The following is a 23,378-nucleotide window of genomic DNA, read 5'->3' on the forward strand; positions in this document are numbered from 1 at the left end:
ATAAATCCATGTTTTACATTATAATTAACATGCTTTTCAACCATGTACCATTATATTTATACGACTTCACAATACTAAGCATGACTTATAAAGCAACTTTATTATATACAAAATAGAAAATCAAGTCATGACGCTTTCAAACTATAATGACATCAGGAAAAATAACTAAACCATTGTAATTTAATATAAATCATTCTGTGTACATATTTATCTACGATCTGGACCTCCGTGGCCGAGTGGTTAAGGTCGAAGATTTCGAATCACTTCCCCGTCATAACATCACTTGGGTGAAGAATTGTTCATTACAGGAAGTCATCTACCTGGCTTACGGAATGTCGATGGTTCTACCACGGTATCCGTTGGTGCCATAATAATGTTCAGAAGGTTACCTGACGTTAAAACTGGAAAAGTCTCCATATGCCCTAACTTGTGTCAGTGTGTCTCTAAACCACACAAAACAAAATACAAAACTTATTATGTCTCCCCCATAGGTGGGTAGACATATTGTTTTTGCCTTCGCTGTCTGTCTGTCGGTCGGTCCATCCGTCCATCCGTCTGTCCGTCCGCATTAAGCTTGTCCGGCTTCCACAGGTCAAACTGCTGGCAGGATTTCGACGAAACTTCACAGGAGTGATCAGTACCAAGCCTAGTTGTGCATATCGCCGGCACGTTCCGCTTCGCTGCACTACATGGCCGCAAGAGCTAAAATATTTTGTTGGTCATTGCTTGAAAATCAGTGTTAAACGGAGACATGAGATAATATTTTGAGTTTTTAATAAAAAATCAAGAGGAGAAATAAAAAATGCTATTTTGCATAAAGTTAAGGGGGCACTGCCCTGAATAAAAGTACACTTTATAAATGGTATGGGGACGGGGTGCGGGTTTAAAAGTGGTCAGGAGAATGTTTATGACGATTCGTGGTTCAGACATCGAAAGACAGTAACGTTCAGTCCCGTTTTGAGTAATCAAAGAGGTGCTTGATAAGGATCGTTATATCATGCTGGTGCAGCTCATTGTCCCATTTCATTCATACGACAGAAATATCATATAAACAGTATTTTATTTGTTCGTAGTAGGGTGTAGAATATGCAGTTAATGGCGAGAGATTCGAAAGTTCGATATCATTCTGGGAACTAATGCCGGTCTTGATTCGAATGTCCAGTGTCGCTCTCGATTCGAATGTCCAGTGTCAGTGTTGTTACTATGTAGGAAACAAACGTATAACAATGTAATTTATACCTATGCTTTCAAAAACTATTAATGGTCAAAATCACTTCACTTCTATTTGATGATAATATATGACAAAATCCAGCTATAACGCCGATCCCTCCTCAGTTCACGGCCTCAAAAAATCAAATCTTTGTTTTAGTGATTTCTGGTTGAATTTTTATTCAACCTGTAATTATTATGGTACGTGATCAATACATACAAAACTAGAAAGTGTCAATTCCAAATGTATCTAAACTCGAATATTATACGCCATATAGACTTGAATTTTGTCAAGAGAAATATTTAGAGATTTTAGCAAATAACTTTCCAAGAAACCAATACACTAGATTTAGAACTGCATCACATAGCTCCGATATTGAAATGGGACCTTATAACTAAACTAGTATTGATAGAAAATAAACTGGTATTGATAGAAAAAAGAATCGTATCTGTAAAATATGCTCTAATTGAATAGTATTTTCAATTATTTTGCAATAAGAGTTCACATGTAAGACAGAGTTATTGTGTCAATGAAGCTTGGTCGTCTGTTAACAAATTCTTTTATATTATGACATCTAGTATCAAGAAAAGATTTATATAAACGAAGCATTTAAACTACGAGAACCCTGTTGTAGATCTAACTGCTTGTTATATGTTCTTGTATTTCTTTGTTTAATTTCTGAATGCATTATTCTCTACGTTTATGTCTTGACCATATTGATAAAAAACGTTGTAAATGGTCAATGGTATGCTTAATGCCGTTTTGTTAATAAATGAAATGTAATGCACTGGCTCCCTCTGGGTCCAATATCACATTAACATGTTAGTTAAGTATATATGCAACTGACCGGAAATATTTTGAAAGTGTTGTAATGGTGTAAATCTAGCCATGCGATAAAGATATTTGCTACAAAATAAACTTTCCTTGTTGTAATATAACAATAGGATATTGTAGATGATGATACACAAAATCGGATTCAGCGAGTTACTATTTCAAATATCGCTTAGCTGCTGTGTGAATTGCAATGACATACAGATGTTTTACATGGCACTGATTTTAAGTTTTTATGTTTAAAAAAAATAGATTTTTTAAAAAGTGCATAATTAATAAATAGTAAACATTTATGCCAATTTGAAATCTGGAGCTGAAAATGGTTGCCAGTATAAAAACTGTGTTTCTGCTCGCTGGATTGTGTATGGCTTCTTTATTTATCTCGCTATGTAAGTAACTTAAAATTATATTGAATTTGTTTATTGAACTTGTTTCCAATAACTTTTCAATTTAGAGTCACTCTAATTGCCACTTTAAACATTTTGCGATTTACATAAAATTCAAAATAGATCAAACTTGTAGCTCGGAGAACGTAGACATAATTATTTGTTTTATACTTTAAATGTTTTGAGACAAGTAACAGATAGCCACTTCGGATGACCAGTAAAGTGAGGCGAATGACGCGTCTATCAAATCTCCACAGAGAATTTAAGCCTCGCCAGGTGGGATCGAGCTCTAAATTGGGAGTTATGCTCTCTTTATGCTGAGTTATGCTCTCTATATGCTGAGTTATGCTCTCTATATGCTGACCTAATCTGGATAGCTCTGAGTACTATTCCTATTTAGAAAAAAAATTGTGTATACCTTCTGTGGGCAAGTCGTCTATTTACGATTCACCTCTTTAAAGTTTGCACAACGACATACGGTTGCCATTTCTTTTCATTTTTTCCCACGTATTTATGATAAAGCCCGTAAACTCTCTTGTTGTACTTTTAAAAATATCAATTTTTGTAAGGTCAGTGTTTTGAAATGTGGACATTTAGAATATTTCAGGTGAAGCAATCAGTACTGTTTATAGATGCTAATTAACTGCAAATATTGAAAAGTCAATAATTCAAGAAAAGCAATGTTTTTGCCGTTGATGATAAGTTTAGGATATACTGATATTACAAGTCCTAGCGAATTTATAAATTCTAATGCTGACTCTATTTTCATTGGCTGATTGTAGAAGGGATTTTTTCTTAACCCAATAAAGGGGTCGGCAGTTAGGTTTTGGTACGCTAAGAAAGTGGTTCTTCATAGCTCTTAAAGGTGGGTTTTCCAAATGAAACTTTCATAACTGAATTGTGTAAAATGTACATCTGGTTTTACTGACATTTTACGTTTTGTTTTTGTTGAATACTATTTTAGTTTTTCAAATGTTAAACATCAAATTTTTCAAAAATGAAAACTGAATTGGATGATCCTCAAAGTTTATTTGAACGTGTGCCATTTCATGGCACGAAACAAGTCTTATAGGTTTACATTATAGATATAATATAGATTAAAGACATAAAATGCAGTAAATTGTCACACAACTATTGAATTACTTTAAAGGGACTGGCCTCCAGATCGTTCGACAATAACATTTTTTTTTCAGATATCTGGAAATAAATGCTTTATTTCTTAAGAAGGCTTTAAAACTTAATTACTGACAAACTATATATTACGGAAACACATGAGAATTTGCTGTATTTTTACTACTTTTTACGATGAAAATCGAAAAGCGTTTGTAACGTTTTACTCCAGGTAAACTGTCTCGGTTATAAATTTCTATGTTTTGAAGTCATAATTAAATAATTCCGCTACATAGCACTATTGTTTACGACGACGGGATAATGTCTTTATTGCCGCGGCGGTCTGGAGTTCGATTCCCGACGCGGTCATCTTTTATTTTACTTGATTTGGAATTATTAAAATATTTAAGAAACAAAAACTCATATTCTAATGTTCATAATAAGACCAACTTCAATTTGAAACAAAGATTAGTTTTAGCCAAATCTGGAGGTCAGTGCCTTTAAGAATTGAAAACTGAAGCAGATTTTCTTTGTTTATTTGAACGTTTAGCTTAAAAGCAGTCCCCCGAACTTTCACACCAATCCGTTAAGTAGTGTAAATTTTACATTCAGGTAGTATCTAATGTAAAATGTATTAACCAAACATAATCAAAACTGCAATCAGAAACTCTAATTTCCTTTTAAGATGCTGAAATGTAGTAAAAAGACAAACACCTTCTTTATAAAAGGCTTAAAGATATTTCAATTAGTTTGATTAAAATAAAATTTATTACCATGTATCATTATTTTGATACGAGATATGTTGAACCGTAATTTTCACACATACGAATTCGTCACATGTGTGAAAAATTCGTTCGAATCCCTCACACATTGTGTAACAAATACGTACGAATATGTCATACACTTGTGAAAAAATAGTTCTGTACCTATACCCCACCCCCGCCCCCTCATACGAACATTTCACACATTCCAACAACACTTTATGCCACCGAGACAGATCAAGGGGTGGGGGGGGGAGCATATTGATCTTGCTATGCTCGATAGAGCCTCATTTTTCACAGGCTGACAGAACATATTGAGTAGATGATCCATGCAGAATTTTTGGTCATTGGATCAAAGGTCAAGGTCACAGGGTGTAAAATGTCATATTCTTCAGCACTCAATATCTTGATAATCTTTTGACACTGATACTTCAGTCCGTCGCATTTCGTGTCCGGTCAATTAATTCATGGTTCACGGATCGGTTTGCAAATAACTTGGCACAAGTGTTGACCACATCATGACAATGTGTAGCGTGCAAGACCCAGGTCCATAGCATAAAGGTCAAGAGCACAATGAAGTTTGAACTTTGTTGATTTTCACTATATAAGAATAGTGATGGTGTTGTTGGTGTCTAAAGCATTACTTTGCCATGCATAGTGGGATTATAGAATGACTTGAAAAAAAAATAATTAACAGTAAGACCTGCCGTCCACTTACAGCCCGATGCTTTGCGGAAGGGTTGCCAATAAAATTTTGCTAGTTTCGGGAATCTTTCGGGATCATTTATCAATTACCCCAACGGAGCGGAGCCTTGCCATCGGGCTCGTTCGGCATGTATTCGAGGAGTGGCATACGAACGGTTAAGGTATAAACGCCGAAACCTATCCGAAGTAGCCGAATGCAACGCGGAAGAATGCCCACAGCTCCAGAACCGGCCCCGAATGTTTCCCAGTCATGCGGAAAGGTTGGGGTAACATTGCAGAACATGTTGAAGAGTTGCCGAATCGTTGCCGATAGAATGCTGAAATGTTGCCGATGTGATAGTCGGGGTTTATAAATAATGCCGAACTGCTATCTTGTTATGATAGCTCAGTGGTAGAGCGCACGACTTGGGATCTAAGGGTCCCGGGTTCGAGCCTAACCAGAAGCTGGGGACTTCACACACTGGGGCTAAGTACTGGTCTTTCCCAGGAAAGAAAGCCCCTGTGTATCGGTGCTATCCGGCACGTTAAGGGACCAAGGGTGTCTATTCATTTGACCTTGACCCCTCTCCCCACAAATATGCCCTTGAAATTTGTCGTTCTGCTATTCAGCTGGAGTTATTCTGCTATTCTGCTAACTTCACACAGACCCTCTGTTGAAACGTAATTTTCACACACGAATTCGTCACAAGTGTGAAAAATTCGTACGAATTTCTCGCACATGTCTGACATATTTTTTGAAAATTTTGTTGGTATTAAGAGGTAGTTAAAAAATGGGGCTCGAAAATTTCACAATACCTAATTGTGACATATTCGTACGTATTTGTCACGCAATGTTTGAGGAATTCGTACGAAATTTTCACACGTGTGACGAATTCGTTTGTGTGAAAATTACGGTTCAACAAGATATGTTTAAAATTACATACTACTAAGCATGATTTATAAAGCAGTTCTACTATATACAAAATGAAAATCAAGTCATTACACTGTCAGTCCATAGTGACATTAGGAAGAATAACTAAACACTGTAATTTGATTTAATTCATTCAGTTGCTATCTTACATATAAACATATTTATCTACAATATTCAAAGTATTTTCTGGACCTCCTTTGCCAAGTAGACAAGATCGATGAGTTCGATCATGTTTGGATGTAGAATTGTTTATTAGAGGAAGTCATCTTCCTAGATAACGGAATGTCGATGATTCAACCACGGTACCCTCTGGTGCCAAAATCATGTCCAGAAGGGTACTTGGCGTTTTCCTCAGTCATAAAAAAAACTCGAGAAATATTCATATTACTGACTTGAGTCGGTGTGTCTCTAAACCGAACAAAACAAAATTCAAAAATTATTTTCGTCACGTTTAAGCACAAAACTAAGATCTAGGTGCAGATTGACCCCCAGGAATTGACAACATTAGTTTTTTCTGACATTAACAGTCATACTATTTGTAAATATCGTTTTAATAGAAAATCGAAAACTTGTTTATAACTTCTATAGTTTGGTCAACCGTTAACAGTACACCTATCTAGATACAGTTTTGTCACATTTTTTCCCGCGTATTTTCATAAAGTCTGTATGTATTGTTTTCTGCTATCAAAGAGAAACATAATTTGTAATGTTTTGTTCCATTTTTTAGAACACATAACTTTTAGAATATTCAAAGATTGTTTTAAGTGATACAATCTATACTTTAGATGCTTTGTTGAAGAAAATAATCTATCAGAAAGGAAATGAGGCCTATGTACCTTTTCTGTGATCAATGAAAAGAACATTAATTAAGGCATTCTATTTAGGAACCTCCTTTCGTTATTTACTTTGTATATCCGAACTTTTAATGAGTCAACCGAAAACAATTAATAAATGAGTGATTAAGACCAGGGTGAATATTATAATAATCTGTCACTGGTTGTTGGTGCAGATGGGAATATCCGGTTCGAAGGTAACTGTTTTTGGCGTTAACGAGGCTCCTCCGAGAGTCTGTTATTCTCATCTGCATCTACAACCATTGGCAGATTATTTTTCTTTCATACCGTATTTTACCAAATAATAGAATGAATAAAGCAAAACAAAATGCTTTTTCTTGGCACGTTTTCTTGTAGTAGCGTCTTAAAACACAGCGCGACGTTATGAAGTTTTAGAGAAAAATAGTATTAGTAAGGGAGAACAACTATCAAGGCATTTATTAGAAGGGAGAACAACTATCAAGGCATTTAAATTTTATATCATTTTACTTCAACAAATGAATAATCAATGAATCGTTAGTTGATAATAACAGCACGGGAGTCATCTGGCATGGGGGTGCTAGATGGGAATGGGTAGAATCGCTAGAAACCCCTGTCCAGTGTGCAAGAACAGAACGCAATAAAAACATATAAAAAGTGTACCATCCATGAGAGACAAGTCAATATTCTCGTGAAATTTTGAACTGTTACCAAGGCTTAGAGACAAGCCAGAATGCAACCTTGCAATAGTTTAACTCTTACAATGCTGGATCCGATTGGTTTTCCATTTGCGAACAATGATCTGCACTATTCGCTATTCAGTCAGTATATTTTAGGTTAGCACCCCTTTTAACAGCTAATGGTGCTGTCCAAATTGGAAGATGGAAAAGTTCATTATTGAAATTTAGCATGGTAAGGGTTAATTTCTAAATTACCAATCAGATGCTTGAATGTTAAGACAGATCTTCAAACATATGTTTATAACCTTGACCCCAGTTGTATTTGTTGTGAAGTACATTTTAAACATGCTTATTTTTGCCAGATGAGGTGCAAGAGGTTATGGATGTACGTGCACTCCCATTGCTCTCAAGTGGCATATCTTTCAGGAACAGGATTAAGATTATGGAACTGAATGGTGAGCAAATAAAATTACCAATTACAGGCGGAAAATATGACATAAAGGGTCATAACTCCTTCGAACATCCGAATAACTGAAGTCGTACATAACCTTCCCATTGTGTTGATACCATATTTTGAAGTTTCTGTGTGATAGAACGAATGGTCATTTTCTCAAACAAGTGTCATTTGATCGGAAAAATATGATCCTTGGTAAAATATCTTTTTAAAAAAGGGAGACAACTCCGCTTAAATTTTATTCTATGCGTTTATAAATGTGTTTAAGATCCCTCTATTTCCTACAAACTATGCACTTTTTACCTCTAAAGATTGTTCTTCTTTCCATCTGCACTTTTATCAATGAATTCAACCTTGTGAAATTATGGAATTTAACTTAACGCAACGTCTGTTAAATGATACATCTCACTGCAGAAATTTAAATAATACAATATCCCCCAGCAGTTCATGATTTGATCTTTTACATACACTTGTTTTCATATCACCGATCGCAGAATAAAAGGCTGTTTTCAAATCTATCGGTAGTAATTATGCATGGCTATATTGCTTTATTTTCTCCTTAAGTGAAGAGATGTGAATCATACAACGCAACCAAATACAAATGAGAAAGTGGATAAGAATGTAAAAGTGAATTACAAATGAAGTTGAGGTACAAAATATTCAATTTTTTCATGCAAATAAAAATCTATATATATGATATGAAATAAGGCAATGCCTCAATCGGGAATCGTTACAGTTCATCAGCTTGCCCAGAAATATGCGTTTGTATCCAATATAAAGGTAGATTTTGGAATAAAAAACAATACTGCCCATATTTGTACTGGTGTGCAAGACCTTGCGGTTCGGACAAGTTATGTGGACGCTTATTACGCACAAGGAAAAAGCGTATTCTTCCAAAACATCCGAACTCAGACGCTCTGTGCACGTGCCGGAAGACCACATTTTTTAATTCGATAGTATATCTCATTCGGTATATATCGCATGTTACCGTAGAGGGATCGATCCCGATTTTCGTCGCTTTGCGGTAGAATCGGTTCCCTAATAATGATATATATAATAATTTCGTACAGCAAGATTAGGAAGCATAATCATACTTGGTGGAAACGAACATCAATGAATACTGTAAAAACACATATTTTCGCGGGGTCAAAATTTCGCGAATTTGAAATTTTGAGTAGGTTTAATATTCGCGAAATTGTAAAAATGGTATCCCTACTTTAATTTGAATTGTACTCATGATGAATATTTAAGCGAGGATTGATTTTCGCGAGATGTAGGGCCTCGCGAATAAAGCGAAAATTAAACCCTCGCGGAAATTGCTGCTTTTACAGTAAATCTTTTAACATTTATAGCGTAAACTGGAGAAAAATGTAAGTATGAAACTAAAGACTGTGTAATACTAGAACGTTATTGATATATAAATATATAATTGTTGACAGAAGCAGTAAGAAAAAAGTCTCGGCAAAATATATATACAAAAACCACACCAGATTAAAATCCTTAATCGAAACGAAATGTTAAGACCGATTATGGTATTGTTATTATTTTTGTTTATTTCACTTATTTAGTATGAGTTCTTCTAGCTAATTGCTGAACTCTCTTAGAAATATTTTATAGCCAGTGCATCAGATGTACCCACTTTACAAAAGTCTTAAAACTATACACCCTTGCCTCGTCGCTCAAACAAAATGATGTAAAGCAACGAAACATTTCAACAATTTTGTAATTCATCAGAAAATAGGCTCAGTGTTTGAAAAAAAAAATTACACATACTTTTGAAAAGTGTAACCCATAAAGAGAATCACTCCGCTTCATTTGAAGGACAAAACAACAAAGTGCGTTTACTTAGGTCATTCGTAACTATAGATTACACTTCTTGCAATGCGTTTCATATTTTCTAGAAAAAACAATCGGTGCGTTTAAAATAATAAATGTGATTGTGCACTCAGCCTGCAGATATCTATAACTACAACTGAAATACCACAGGTTACAAGGTTCAAAACCAGAATAGACTAGCATAAACTGATTCAAACTCTCATCACAAAGTATAAGGTTTTTTAAGTCAAACTTTTGATTGCTAATTTGAAATGCTTTTTCCCGAATACTTGATTGACAAACTTGACCAAGTATCAACAATTTTCTGTTGTCTATCAAAGTGAACAGTGCACAGTTTGCAGGAGATACTGGAGGTACTGGCCTCCAGATCGTTCGACAACAACAAAAAAAAGTTTTAGGTACCAGGAAATTATTGCTATATTTCTTAAGAATGCTTTGAAACTTAATTACTGGCAGACTATAATATGTTATGAAAACACATGAGAATTGATTGTTTTTACCATTTTTTTACGATCAAAATCGAACACTGCCTTATAAATTAAAATTATCTATATTTAGGCAGCATAAATCCTCCGTGGCTGTATTGGTAAAGACGTACAACGGGAAAGTTTTTATTGCCGCGGCGGCCAAGGTTCGATTCCTGACGCGGACATCATTTTTCTTCTTCTTGATTTGGCATTTTTAAGATAGCTTAGAAACAAAAACTCATATTCTAATTTTCTTGATGTGACCAAACTTCAATTTTAAAGAAAGATAATTTTTAGCCAACATCTGGAGGTCAGTGCCTTTAAAGGTCCATAATGCTTTAAATTTTTATCTTAAAAACAGATGACTGAAACTGCTTTGCAAATAGGGATGTTATGCGTACTTATATGGTTAGAAAAGCACTACTTTTAATATTGCACATGAACTGTTAAAGTTAGAGCATTAAAGGGGGTAATAATAACCATAGATTCAATAAAACATTCTGGTATATTCAGCAATATTCAAACCTTTGGCAAATGTTAAAGAAAGTAAGTATCAGAAATAGGATTTAACAAGAAATTAATGTATTTTATGTTCATAACGGAAAATGTGGCAGCCATATTTTAAACAAAGGCATTATGAGCCTTTAAGATCTATTTTCCGCAAAATATTTTTACCAAGGATCATTATTTTTTTCAGCAGAAATGACGCTTATTCAGAAAACAGTCCTTTTATTTATTTAACACTATTTAAATTTGATGCAGTTACTTACCTAGACACGTATCTAAAATAAGTAGTACTTACTTGAAGTTTTATGTTTTTTATGTCATTTAGTTGTAAACGTAGCCCCACAGACACTGTTTATACAAAATAAAGATGTTATCTGATCAAACTAAATTCATTTAGGATTTTCTACATTTAAAGTTATTATCTAAAACGAGTAATTTTAGTGGATATCTTTAGTTATTTCGAACTTTGTTTTACAACCATCATATTTGATTTCGGCAATGAATATAACACCGTTCTTTCAGACACGTCCGGGAGTACCCAGACAGCGCCATCCCCTGTACTGGTACTCGTTCTAACGTACATGAGATCGGGATCCAGTCTTACCGGGGATATACTGCAGCACAGTCCGGGGGCGTTCTTTGTTTATGAACCATTTAGGGCAATTGGCCGCAGAAACACTTCGACATATACGATTTCATACGCAAACGGAACACAGAGGTAAGGACACGTATTATGACCGCTTAGGTATGTTAGGCAAATTTATATAATCTATATAACCAAGATATAGAAAGATCAAACTTTATAGGAAAACCCCCAGTGAAAATCTAACATGCATTTGAAGCTAATTGAACAAAAATAAGTTTGATGATCAGACCAAGCCGAAGTTCATTACTTGGAAAAAATCGGACTGGCCACCATTAAGGAGGTAGGTGACCTTGTTACAAGGGTAAATTCAAATTAGTTGAACCGCAGCATCTTTTTGTATTTCGTGTAATATGAAGTTTTAACTGCTAAAATCTCAGTTTCGTTTGTCTCTGTCCCTTCAAGTTCATTTTTATCCAGGTTTGAAGAACATGACCCTCCAAAGGTATTTCATATTGAAAGAAGAAGGAAAATACGGATATTTAACACTTTTCAGTGTATTTTAGTTTCATTGATATCCGTAGAAGTCAGCATAATCTATAATTTTACTAGTATGCACTTTAGCTTTCTAATATAAGCTTAAAATGTATATGTCGCGGGGCTCGTGTTTCCATGGTAACGCATTTTCTCTCATTTTTAAACAACTATGTATAAAAATAGGGGTTTTCGACGGCTTCAGTGCCATTCTGTTAATGACCAACATGGAATATTTGGGTAATATTATTAGCAAAATACCAAGCACTATACATGGTACCCTATTTTTCTTAAAGTTTAAGGTAACCATGGCAACAGAGATGTTTAAAATGGCTTATATCTTGCTTTTATTCGTAATTTCTTATAAAATAATATTGAATAAGATTATCTTTCTACTTAATGTAGCTTTAAAACATATTATTTCTAACGTAAGTTATATTTTCGTGTTATCTGCATTTATTCAAACAAATTTCTAAGCTTAGAATACTTACAGCAGTACCCCTCGTCTGGCATTTTTCATGGAAAAATCGTTCAGCATGCTACTATTATTCTCATGGATATTGTTGAAATGAAAATAAAAAGCCGAAGCTGTGTTTCTTAAATAGACTAGTGTCAACGCTTTTGAATTTTACATTTAGATACATAGGTCACGGGCTTCGTTTCCATGGTAACATCAATTCAATTCAAGATACCACAATTTTCTACTGAAATTTGAACAATTTTAGATCTTAGTTTTAGTATATAAGTAACAAATTATCAACGGAACCTGAAAAATAGGTATTACAAATCAAACAGCTAGATCTTTTATTTGAAAATGGCCGTAACAAGTAACTTCTCACCCAACAATATTCCAAATAACATTGGTTACCATCATCTATTTTCTTACATTCCGCATAACATTTCAATATAACTACATAAAAGAAGCAAAATATTGATTATTATTCAGAGCAAAAGACTCATAAAAAATATTTCAGCAAATAATGGTTATTTGAAAATAGTTTGAATAAAGAAAATGCACAGAATTACGTACTTTCAAGATAAAAGCTATTTATTTTGCGCGGTAACTGACACGTAACGTCATGACGTCAATGACGTCATTTTAAGGCAACATTGTTTTGAAGCGTTTCTGCGGCAATTTATTCATTATTTCTGCATTATTAAACCATAAAGCGTCAGATCGAAGACAGGTCTATGATTTGTTTTCAGAAGAATGAATATACAAACGCATTTAGTTTGTCGTAAACGTCGTCGTAAATCGTCACGTTAGCTTCCGGTTGGACATGCGCACATACAAATATAAAGGTAACCTACCTCCTTAAGCCATTTGATAAAATTCAACATAAACTTTCCATGTATAATTAAATTTGACAACACGCCCTTTTTGTAAAAGACGTTGGTAAGCTAGGAAAAGAAAACTAAACTGCCCATGAGTGTATGAGCCGTGCCATGAGAAAACCAACATAGTGGGTGTGCGACCAGCATGGATCCAGACCAGCCTGCGCATCCGCGCAGTCTGGTCAGGATCCATGCTGTTCGCTTTTAAAACCTACTGCAATTAGAGAAACCATAAGCGAACAGCATGAATCCTGACCAGACTGCGCGGATGCGCAGGCTGGTCTGGATCCATGCTGGTCGCAAACCCACTATGTTGATTTTCTCAAGGCACGGCTCGAATATTTATTGCATTTTAAAGGTAATAGACACTAGTCTATTATTAAGAGTCGATCAGAATGTGTCTATGCAGTCATATATTAAGGAAGCAGGTAAAACATGACAGAGAATAATGGTATGCGTATCTAGGTAAAGGAATAGGATGCCTAAAGAAGGCGCATATAGAAGCTAAACATGTTACTTGAATACTTAAAAATCATAATGCAGAAAGCGCCACAGCTTCATAAGGACAATAAAATATTATACATAAATACCTATTCGTAGTGTAATATGAATCGACATTTCTATAATTAGATCTAAATAAATAAGACTGGAAACTCGTTTGAAACTGTGAAATTTTTGGCGCATGGAACGTCAAGACGCTATCATTACGTCATTTCTGACGTCATATTTGACGTCACAACTAAAGCAAACTTGTAGGCCTACTGTTGAATATTTTCCGTATCCGATGCGAGTTGAATTCAGGATTTTATTTTCGCTAGCGAAATACGCCTACATGCATTATTTCAGACAGAAAATTCGTAGTTATATTAAAATAGTAGCTTGATCTGGGATGCTGGCATAATCTACGAGAGCCGAATAAAAAATCTCATATCGAGCTAGATCTAGATCTACTGTTGTAATGACCCGTTTATATTATACACCTCCACCTTTTTGTTTGTTGTTTTGTTTCCGAACGAAATCTTCAATGTTTGTCGATCTTAAAATAGAAATGTGTGAAGTTTTTGTGTGCGCTATTTATAGAACTGTGTCAGGTCATGCATATTAAATAAAAGTAGCGCGGCAACAAACAATACAAAAGGTACAATACGGATTTTTTCTGCCTGTTCATACTTACTTGTGAAATACAAACCGTAGGCCTACTTTTTTACAGAATTTATATAGGTATATAATAAATAAAGTTATTACCGTCATCTTTTCAAATTACAGGAATCCACCGTTTTCTTTCATCAAAGAAGCTTCAGATGGCCTGTACAACTGGTTTACCTGTAATCTCACACGGCTGCCGGTTATAGGACTCGTCGACAATTTTCTCAGTACGTATACGCTAGGTTCAAGGTTTATAAACTGAGTTCAGTAACTATTCTTAGAATTAGAGTGGGCCAGTGTTTATACTGTCTAAGTACGAAACCAGGGGTCGTGAGTTCGAGCCCAGCTCCTTCAACTCAAATTTACCAACATTGGGATAAGAGTCCCGTGTATGGGTGCTTTACACCTGGCATGTTAAAGAACAAGAGAAGCTTCTGGAATCAGAGCATCTTCTGAATCTTGCACTATCCGTCCACTAACATAACTAGATAGTCTAGAGGAGTCACTCATATGGGTTACCGGTGGCGGCTATAGATAAGCTTACAGTGTTGTTATATTTTCTGGTCCTTTTGGATCATGGAGTCCATTCAATAGATGTGTAATGGAGTTTCGCTTAAGCCGGTGCTAGGGGGCGTGAGAGGAGTTGCACATTTTATTAGGCCTACCTCTAAGACTCAATCAAACCGAGTCTGCTATTATTCTTTTTTGGTTCCATTCTATGCTTCCAAGGGATCTTTTTACAGATTTTATTATTCCTTAGAAAAGACTTCACAATTAATCAGTCTCAAAACTCAGTTTCATACTTCATGACTGCCAGTGTGTGCACAGATATAAGCTGTCGGAGGCTGTCTCAAAACTCAATTTTATACACAGACAAAGCCGATCGTAGGCTGTCACTAAACTCGGTTTCATACTCGGGAATCCTGCTTGTTTTCTGTCCCAATGTCACAAGTGTAATCGAAGTACTGGTAGTGCAGTACTGATGGAAGGTGATTTATGTTTGTACGTGTATGAAAAGAATCCATTCAAAAATGGCACAAGCGCTAACAGCGCTTTGATAGTTAGAAACCCGATACATACAGGATTTGATTAGTCTAACCATACTGCGATTTGGTGATATATACCGCCCCTGTAAAGTAAAAAGAAAGCAGCCGATAGTTATTCGTAGTAAATTACTGCGCCACTGGAATTTGAACTATATTTACTGGGCATGAGTACTTATTCGACATAAAGTCCACGGCTGCCTCAAAGGTGGTGATAGAGTAGGCCAAATTTTCCGGTCTGTAACGATAATGACGTCAGAGGTGGTAAATCAATCCACATTGGACTACATTGTACAGCGGATAGATACGAAAAACTAGTTGCCAGGCTGTCTGTTCCTGATTAAATTCTGCGCGGTAACACAGAGAAGGTGATTTTGATTATCACCTTCCAAAAACGAAAAAAATGACGAATTCGCTGGTGTCAAATAGCAGTTCCATTTATTCATTTCATTTTGTCTTATGTTATTTTATATGAGTCATTTATTCATTTATTTCATTCCATTTCTTGATCATCTATACGTCCCAGTATTGGCACCAACATTTGTTTCTCCCATCTGAATTTGTTTGCTCACTGACGTGTCAGATTTTTACACATGAATTAGATACTCACATCTTTTTTTATAAATTGTATACACTCATAACTAGACATTATATATGATTACAGCATATAGATAATTTTTTTCTCTTATTTCTAGCATAACACCGCTGTTCTTGTCACTTTTCGGGGGTGTTTTAACAAGAGAGAAAACGTGTGTTAATGGCAAAGCGTAAACGTATTACGGCCCCAAAAAAACGGATAATTCAAATGGAAATGACGTCAACGTGATAAAACAACTCAGATATTCCCGCGCATTTCATGGAAATTTAATGACGTTGAGGCAGAATGTATTCATTTATTAGTTTGTTTTTTTTTCGCGTTTTATGCTAAAATAGCGTTAGCGCGTGTTCATTTCATGTTCTAGCATAAAACCGCTGTTCTTGTCCCTTTTCGGGGGTGTTTTAACAGGAGAGAAAACGTGTGTTAACAGAGAGATTCTCGCGCTCGCGTGCTGTTATAACACCTTTTCATATATGCGCGTTCTGTGGCAAAGCGTAAACGTCATTCGGCCCCAAAACGGATAATTCAAAACAAAATGACGTCAACGTAAAAAACAACTCAGACATTCCCGCGCATTTCGTGGAAAATTAATGACGTTGAGTATTCATTTATCAGTTTTTACGCGTTTTATGCTAGAATAGCGTTTGCGCATGTTCATTTCGTAATATAACATCTGCAGAATCCCTCGGGATATGTTGGTACCCTCGCCCTAACGGGCTCGGGCACCAACCAATCCCTCGGGATTCTGCAGATGTTATAACACGAAAAAACATGCGTTATCCCTACATTATAACATCTTTAGAATCCCTCGGGATACGTTGGTAGCCCCGAACTACGGGCTGGGGCACCGACCAATCCATCGGGATTCTGCAGACGTTATAACACGAAAAAAACATGTGTAATCCCTACATTCAAATTCTCTGTAAAGTTGTGAGCATTTCTCAAACTGACATTCTAGCATAAAACTGCTGTTATTGTCACTTTTCGGGTGTGTTTTAACAGGAGAGAAAACGTGTGTTAACAGAGAGATTCTCGCGCTCACTTGCTGTTATACCACCTTTTTATATATGCCCGTTCCGTGGCAAAGAGTAAACGTATTACGGCCCCAAAACGGATAATTCAAAAGGAATTGACGTCAACGTGAAAAAACAACGTAGACTTTACCGCGCATTTCATGGAAATTTAATGACGTTGTAGGATAATATATTCATTAACTTGGTTTTTACGCGTTTTATGCTAGAATAGCGTTAGCGCATGTTCTTTTCGTGTTATAACATCTTCAGACTCCCTCGGGAATCGTTGGTACCCTCGCCCTAACGGACTCGGGTACCAACCAATCCCTCGGGATTCTGCAGATGTTATAACACGAAAAAACATGTGTTATCCCTACATTCAAATTCTCTGTAAAGTTGTGAGCATTTCTCAAACTGACAGATTGACACCGTACCAGATACTCGGAAAACAAACTTATGCTTTTGTGCGAATAATGTTCTAAAGCCGTCACGTGACCAAAGACCACCTGGCAGTAAAGATCGCTGCTTTTATTTCAAAATCAAACATATTCAGTTTACCAAATAATTCGAAGTTAATAACTTGTTCAACTAATGAATTCCTCACGCATTTAAAACTAAGTTTTGACTTTCGCAAGAGTCTATATAATTATAATGAGATTTGATTGCAGCTTTCTCAAAAATTCGAACGAGGGTTTTTAAACAACTTTACAATTTCATAAAACCAGTCTTTACTTATACTTTCAGAAAAGGGTTTAAAGACTAGCATGTTTCGACCCTGTCTAGAGGAGGAATACCTAAGGACTAAACATCACCTTAGAGCCTTACAGATATGTGTAAAAAAGCTGCAGTCTATCTGCGAAGATTCTCCGATACGCATCATAAAGACCATTCGACTGGAGTTCAGTAGTGTGAAGCATTTGTTGGAAGAACTACCAAATTTGAAAATCGTGCATTTGGTCCGTGATCCACGTGCAACGCTTCTATCGCAGTCTCGTTTTGGAGCGTGTAAATCTATAAGAGGAGGGTGGCAAGGATGTGCTAATAGACATTGTAAAAGATTAGAAAATGATGTTTTAGAAGTCGAGGGGCTAATTAAAAAGTATCCAAATAGAATTTTGCCTGTAATGTACGAAAACATTGCCAAACATCCTCTGGAAACTTCAAAGAAAATGTATGAATTTATAGGAGCAGATTTTACTTTTGAGGCAGAAACGTACATTTATAATATAACAATGGCGGGTAATGAAAATAATTGCGCAATATGTACAACACGTTCCAACTCTTCCGAGCACGTGGATACATGGAAACGCAAAATGAAAAGAGACTTTTTAAGTACTGTAAATGAGAGATGCAATTATGTTTTGAAACGTTATCAATTCGACGAGTTTCCTGTTCAATGAAATAAGACTAAATCAAGGTTGACAACATATCTGTACTTAAAACTACATCTAAAACCAGTTCTTCGAATGACCGTAATATGCATGCTGAAGTGCGGAAATTACCATTTTTACGATCTTCCAATGTTACAACGTACACAACATCCTTGGGTCGTACACTCCGGTGAAGCCTCCTGAATGGTTGCCATAGAAAGATAACATATAGAATTCCGTCTTGCTGGCCGTGGACATGGCGGCGGATCACATATATTTTCAATGCGTTTTTCACTTTTGTTAAAGTTATCGAATGATCTGTAGATCGTTCTACGTGATTAACCTTTAGCCTGCTGGCAAGAGATTCTGCCTTTGCGACCAGTGCAGACCAAGATCAGCCTGCACATCTATGCAGGCTGATCATGGTCTGCACTGATGGCTATTCAGTCAGTAAATTTTTTGATAAACATCCTTCAATTAATAAATGGTATTGCCCAGAATCACGGACCAGTCCATTTTAGAAAGTTAGCAGTCTAAAGGTTAAAAATAGAATTTCTTGCACGAAAATTTCGTGGAGGTTGATACGGGCAGACATTAAGTCCTATAATTCTTACTATGTGACTTCCAAACACTAGTCGTAATATTAATTTACATTCAAATAGAAAAGCCAGAAATGTCATACTAAGGAGAGCGGTGGTCTACTTGTTAAGATGTCGGGCGCGTTCACGATCATGCCTTCTCATAAACAAGAGGGCCATGAAGGCCCTGTATCGCTCACCTGACCTATTGACCTAAAGATTATCAAGATTAACGAGCTGACCAAGTTTCATTAAGATATGGTCATAAATGTGGTCTCTAAAGTGTTCACTAGCTTTTCCTTTGATTTGATTTGGTGACCTAGTTTTTGACCCAACATGGTCCAGATTCGAGCTTGACCTAAAGATCATCAAGATTAATATTCTAACTAAGTTTCATGAAGATAAGTCATAAATGTGGCCTGTAGAGTGTTAACAAGGTTTTCCTTTGATTTGATCTAGAGACCTAGTTTTTGACCCCACCTGACCCAGATTTGAACTTGACCTATAGATCATCAAGATCAACATTCTGACCAAGTTTCATTAAGATATGATCATAAATGTGGCCTCTACAGTGTTAACTAGCTTTTCCTTTGATTTGACCTGGTGACTTAGTTTTTTATCCTACATGACCCAGATTTAAACTGGACCTCGAGACCATCAAGATTAACATTCTAACCAAGATTCATGAAGATAAAATCATAAATGTGGCCTCTACAATGTTAACAAGCTTTTCCTTTGATTTGACCTAGTTTTTGACCCCAGATGATCCAGTATCGAACTCGTCCAAGATTTTTGAATGAGGGTAACATTCTGACCAAGTTTCATTAAGATTGGGCCAAAATTGTGACCTCTAGGGTGTTAACAAGCTTTTCCTTTGATTTGACCTGGTGACCTAGTTTTTAGATGACCCAATATCGAACTCGTCCAAGATTTTATTGAGAGTAACATTCTGAACAAGTTTCATTAAGATTTGGCGAAAATTGTTACCTCTAGAGCTTTTTCCTTTAATTTGACTTGGTGACCTAGTTTTTGACCCCAGATGATCCAATATCGAACTCGTCCATGATTTTATTGAGGGTAACATTCTGACCAAGTTTCATTAAGACTTGACCGAAATTGTGACCTCTTGAGTGTTAACAGTCAAATTGTTGACGACGGACGACTGACGGACGGACGACGGACACAGGGTGATCACAAAAGCTGAGCTAAAAATCAGTACTGGTTTTTCCAGGATTCGGACTCGAGAGTGGTTAAAATAATCTTGAAGCTTTCATCAGTATGATGAGCTAAAATAAATTAGTATAAACTAAATGAGTAGAGTATTTGAATTTGACTAGCTGTACTGATTTACTTTCCACTTTAAACATGTATTATCATATTTACATTAAGTATCTTTAAAAGATACACGTGTACAGACATTACATAAAAAACAAAATATTTCAAAAAACACTTTTCATAGTCGTCATACTTCATCCATGCGCATTTTTGACAAAGTCAAAGACCATAACTCATGAGATGCTGGTCATAGCAGTAAACCAGGATATTATAGCGATTTATATTATATGGCTTCCTATATAACCCCTCCCCCCCCCCCCCCCCCCCCCCCCCCCCCCCCCCCACGGCCGGTTAACAGTTTACGCTATATGACCGATCAATACTCAACATATGTTTACTTGGCTACTAAGTCAAACGTTTGAAATAAAAACTGTGAAAACTAATTTTGAGTATTGGTAATAGTTTTGACTATTGACTGGCAAGCCATTCAATAAGTTGACCGGTCAATACTCGACATATGTTTATTGGGCTACTAAGTCAAATATTTGAAATAAAAACTGTGAAAATTAATTTGGAGCATGGGCAATAGTTTTGACCTTTGACTGACAAGAGCTCGTCGAACACGAAATGCCCCCCTTGATGCATTCAGTAATTGCACAAGGAACAGAAATTATGTGCTCACTGTAAACAAAAGTTCTACCATTCTGGTTTAATCTGACCTTGACCTTTAACCTATTAACCTAACAAGAGATTACAAGAGTGATCTTGGCGCCATCCACTGAGCCATTTTTGAATGTTCCAAATTTCAAGACTAGCTCAAGGTCAAAATCAAGGTCAAATTTCATTTCAGTACAAAACAATGTGTATGTGGTCCAAATTTGAAAGCTGTGGCTTGAGAAATGTGAAAGCAGGTCACTAGATCAATTTCAAGGTCAAAGTTCATTTCGGTAGACAGAACTATGCATGTGCTTCTAATTTGGAGGCTGTAGCTTGAGAAATGTAAAAGTAGGTAATAGATAAAAATCAATGTCAAATTTCAATTCAGAACACAAAAATATGCACGTAGTTCAAATTTGAAGCCTGCAGCTTCAGAAATGTGAAATTAGGTCACTAGGTCAATCTCAAGATCAAAGTTCATTTCGGTACACAAAACTATGCATGTGGTTCAAATCCGAAGGCTGTAGCTTGAGAAATGTGAAAGTAGGTCACTAGGTCAAAATCAAGGTCAAATTTTATTACGGAACATAAAACTATGCAAGTGGTCCAAATTTGAAGCCTGTATCTTCAGAAATGTGAATGTAGGTCACTAGGTCAATCTCAAGATCAAAGTTCATTTCAGTACACAAAACTATGCTTGTGGTTCAAATTTGAAGGCTGTAGCTTGAGAAATGTGAAAGTAGGTCACTAGGTGAAATCAAGGTCACATTTTATTTTGGAACAAAAAAGGTCCAAATTTGAATGATGTAAGTTATGGATATGAAGATTCTAAGTTTTTCCCTATATAAGTCTATATGGACCATATGACCCCTGGGGCGGGGCCATATTTGACCCTAGAGGGATAATTTGAACAAACTTGGTAGAGAACCACTAATTGATGCTACATTACAAAATATCAAAGCCATAGTCTTTGTGGTTTGGACAAGAAGATTTTCAAAGTTTTTCCCTATATAAGTCTATGTAAACCATGTGATCCCCAGAGCGGAGCCATATTTGACACTAAGGGAATAATTTGAACAGTCTTAGTAGAGGACCACTAGATGTTGTCATAAACAAAATATCAAAGCCCAAGGCCCTGTGGTTTTGGACAAGAGGTTTTTCAAAGTTTTTCCTATATAAGTCTTTCTAAACCATGTGACCCCCGGAGTGGGGCCATATTTGACCCCAGGGAAATAATCTGAACAATCTTGGTAGAGGATCAGTAGATTTTGCTACATACCAAATATCAAAGCCCTAGGCCCTATGGCTTTGGACAAGAATATCAGAAACCGTTTAACTGTTCCTGGCCAATGTGACCTTGACCTTTGACCTCAAAATCAATAGGGGTCATCTGCTGGTCATGGACAACCTAACTATCAATTTTCCTGACACTAGGCCAAAGCATTCTTGAGTTATTGCATGGAAACCATTTTACTGTTCCTGGTCACTGTGACCTTGACCTTTGACATACTGACCTCAAAATCAATAAGGGTCATCTGCTGGTCATGACCAACCTCCCTATCAACTTTCGTGACCCTAGGCCTATGAGTTCTTCAGTTATCATCCGGAAACCGTTTTACTGTTCAGGGTCACTGTGACCTTGACCTTTAACATACTGACCTCAAAATCAATAGGGGTCATCTGCTGGTCATTACTAACCTCTCTATCAACTTCCATGATCCTAGGCCCAAGTGTTCTCGAGTTATCATCCGGAAACCGTTTTACTATTCAGGGTCACTGTGACCTTGACCTTTGACATACAGACCTCAAAATCAATAGGGGTCATCTGCTGGTGATGACCAACCTCCCTACCAAATTTCATGATCCTAGGCCCAAGCGTTCTTGAGTTATCATCCGGAAACGGATTGGTCTACATTCCGACCGACCGACCGACAGACCGACCGACAGACCGTCATCTGCAAAACAATATACCCCTCTTCTTCGAAGGGGGACATAACAAGCAATTGAATAAGTATAATATAACTTAAGTTTTCGTGGGGAGTGTGTTAATGAGTGAACACTCTCGATTTTTGCTATGTAGAGATTCGATCTTTGACTAACTTTTAGGACTGCTGAATCCGAGATAATAAAACTTGAGTTTTGTGTCCAGTCTAAGACTGCTACCATGTCATTGGTCAATTTTAAAACCGCTCAAAATCAACCAATCAGGTGCTTGAGATGCAGAACTAGTCTAAAATTTAAAATCAACATCACCAAGATTAAATTGAAATATACATAAATTGGTCTTTATTTATCACGTATCTGAAATCAGGCGAGTACTTTTGGTAACACTGAGTTTGTAGTTATACAGGTTACTTCTCCTATAGACTGGCTCATTTAATGTATTCTATGACTTTCAAATACTGCGTTATATTTCGTGGAATTTTAGTCGTATTTTGTTTTCAGCCTATTTAAAACAAATAAGGGTGGCTCTAGAGGTTTCTAGATTCAACTTCTTGTAAACAGACTGATATAAAAACTTCCAAAGAACAAGGGATAAAGTATAACATTCCATAATAAAATCCAACTGAGAGGAGT

The 23,378-nt window shown here is 36.2% G+C and overlaps 1 protein-coding gene across 4 annotated transcripts in view; it reads left to right on the forward strand.

Moving 5' to 3' along the window:
- Positions 1 to 20,451, forward strand: part of LOC123560821 (carbohydrate sulfotransferase 3-like) — a 36,393-nt gene extending 15,942 nt beyond the window's left edge. For 3 of the 4 annotated variants that reach the window (XM_053552757.1, XM_053552758.1, XM_053552759.1), the window contains exons 2-5: positions 7,768 to 7,860; positions 11,192 to 11,387; positions 14,388 to 14,494; positions 17,666 to 20,451. In XM_053552757.1, coding sequence (XP_053408732.1) covers positions 7,768 to 7,860; positions 11,192 to 11,387; positions 14,388 to 14,494; positions 17,666 to 18,321 — 1,052 coding nt within the window. In that variant the 3' untranslated portion in view covers positions 18,322 to 20,451. Of the gene's footprint in view, positions 1 to 2,148; positions 2,431 to 7,767; positions 7,861 to 11,191; positions 11,388 to 14,387; positions 14,495 to 17,665 lie in introns of those variants that run through there. The other variant, XM_053552756.1, reaches the window with a different exon arrangement.
- Positions 20,452 to 23,378: the final 2,927 nt, after the last annotated feature.

Source organism: Mercenaria mercenaria, chromosome 10 (assembly GCF_021730395.1).
Source record: "Mercenaria mercenaria strain notata chromosome 10, MADL_Memer_1, whole genome shotgun sequence".
Taxonomy (NCBI): Eukaryota; Metazoa; Mollusca; class Bivalvia; order Venerida; family Veneridae; genus Mercenaria; species Mercenaria mercenaria.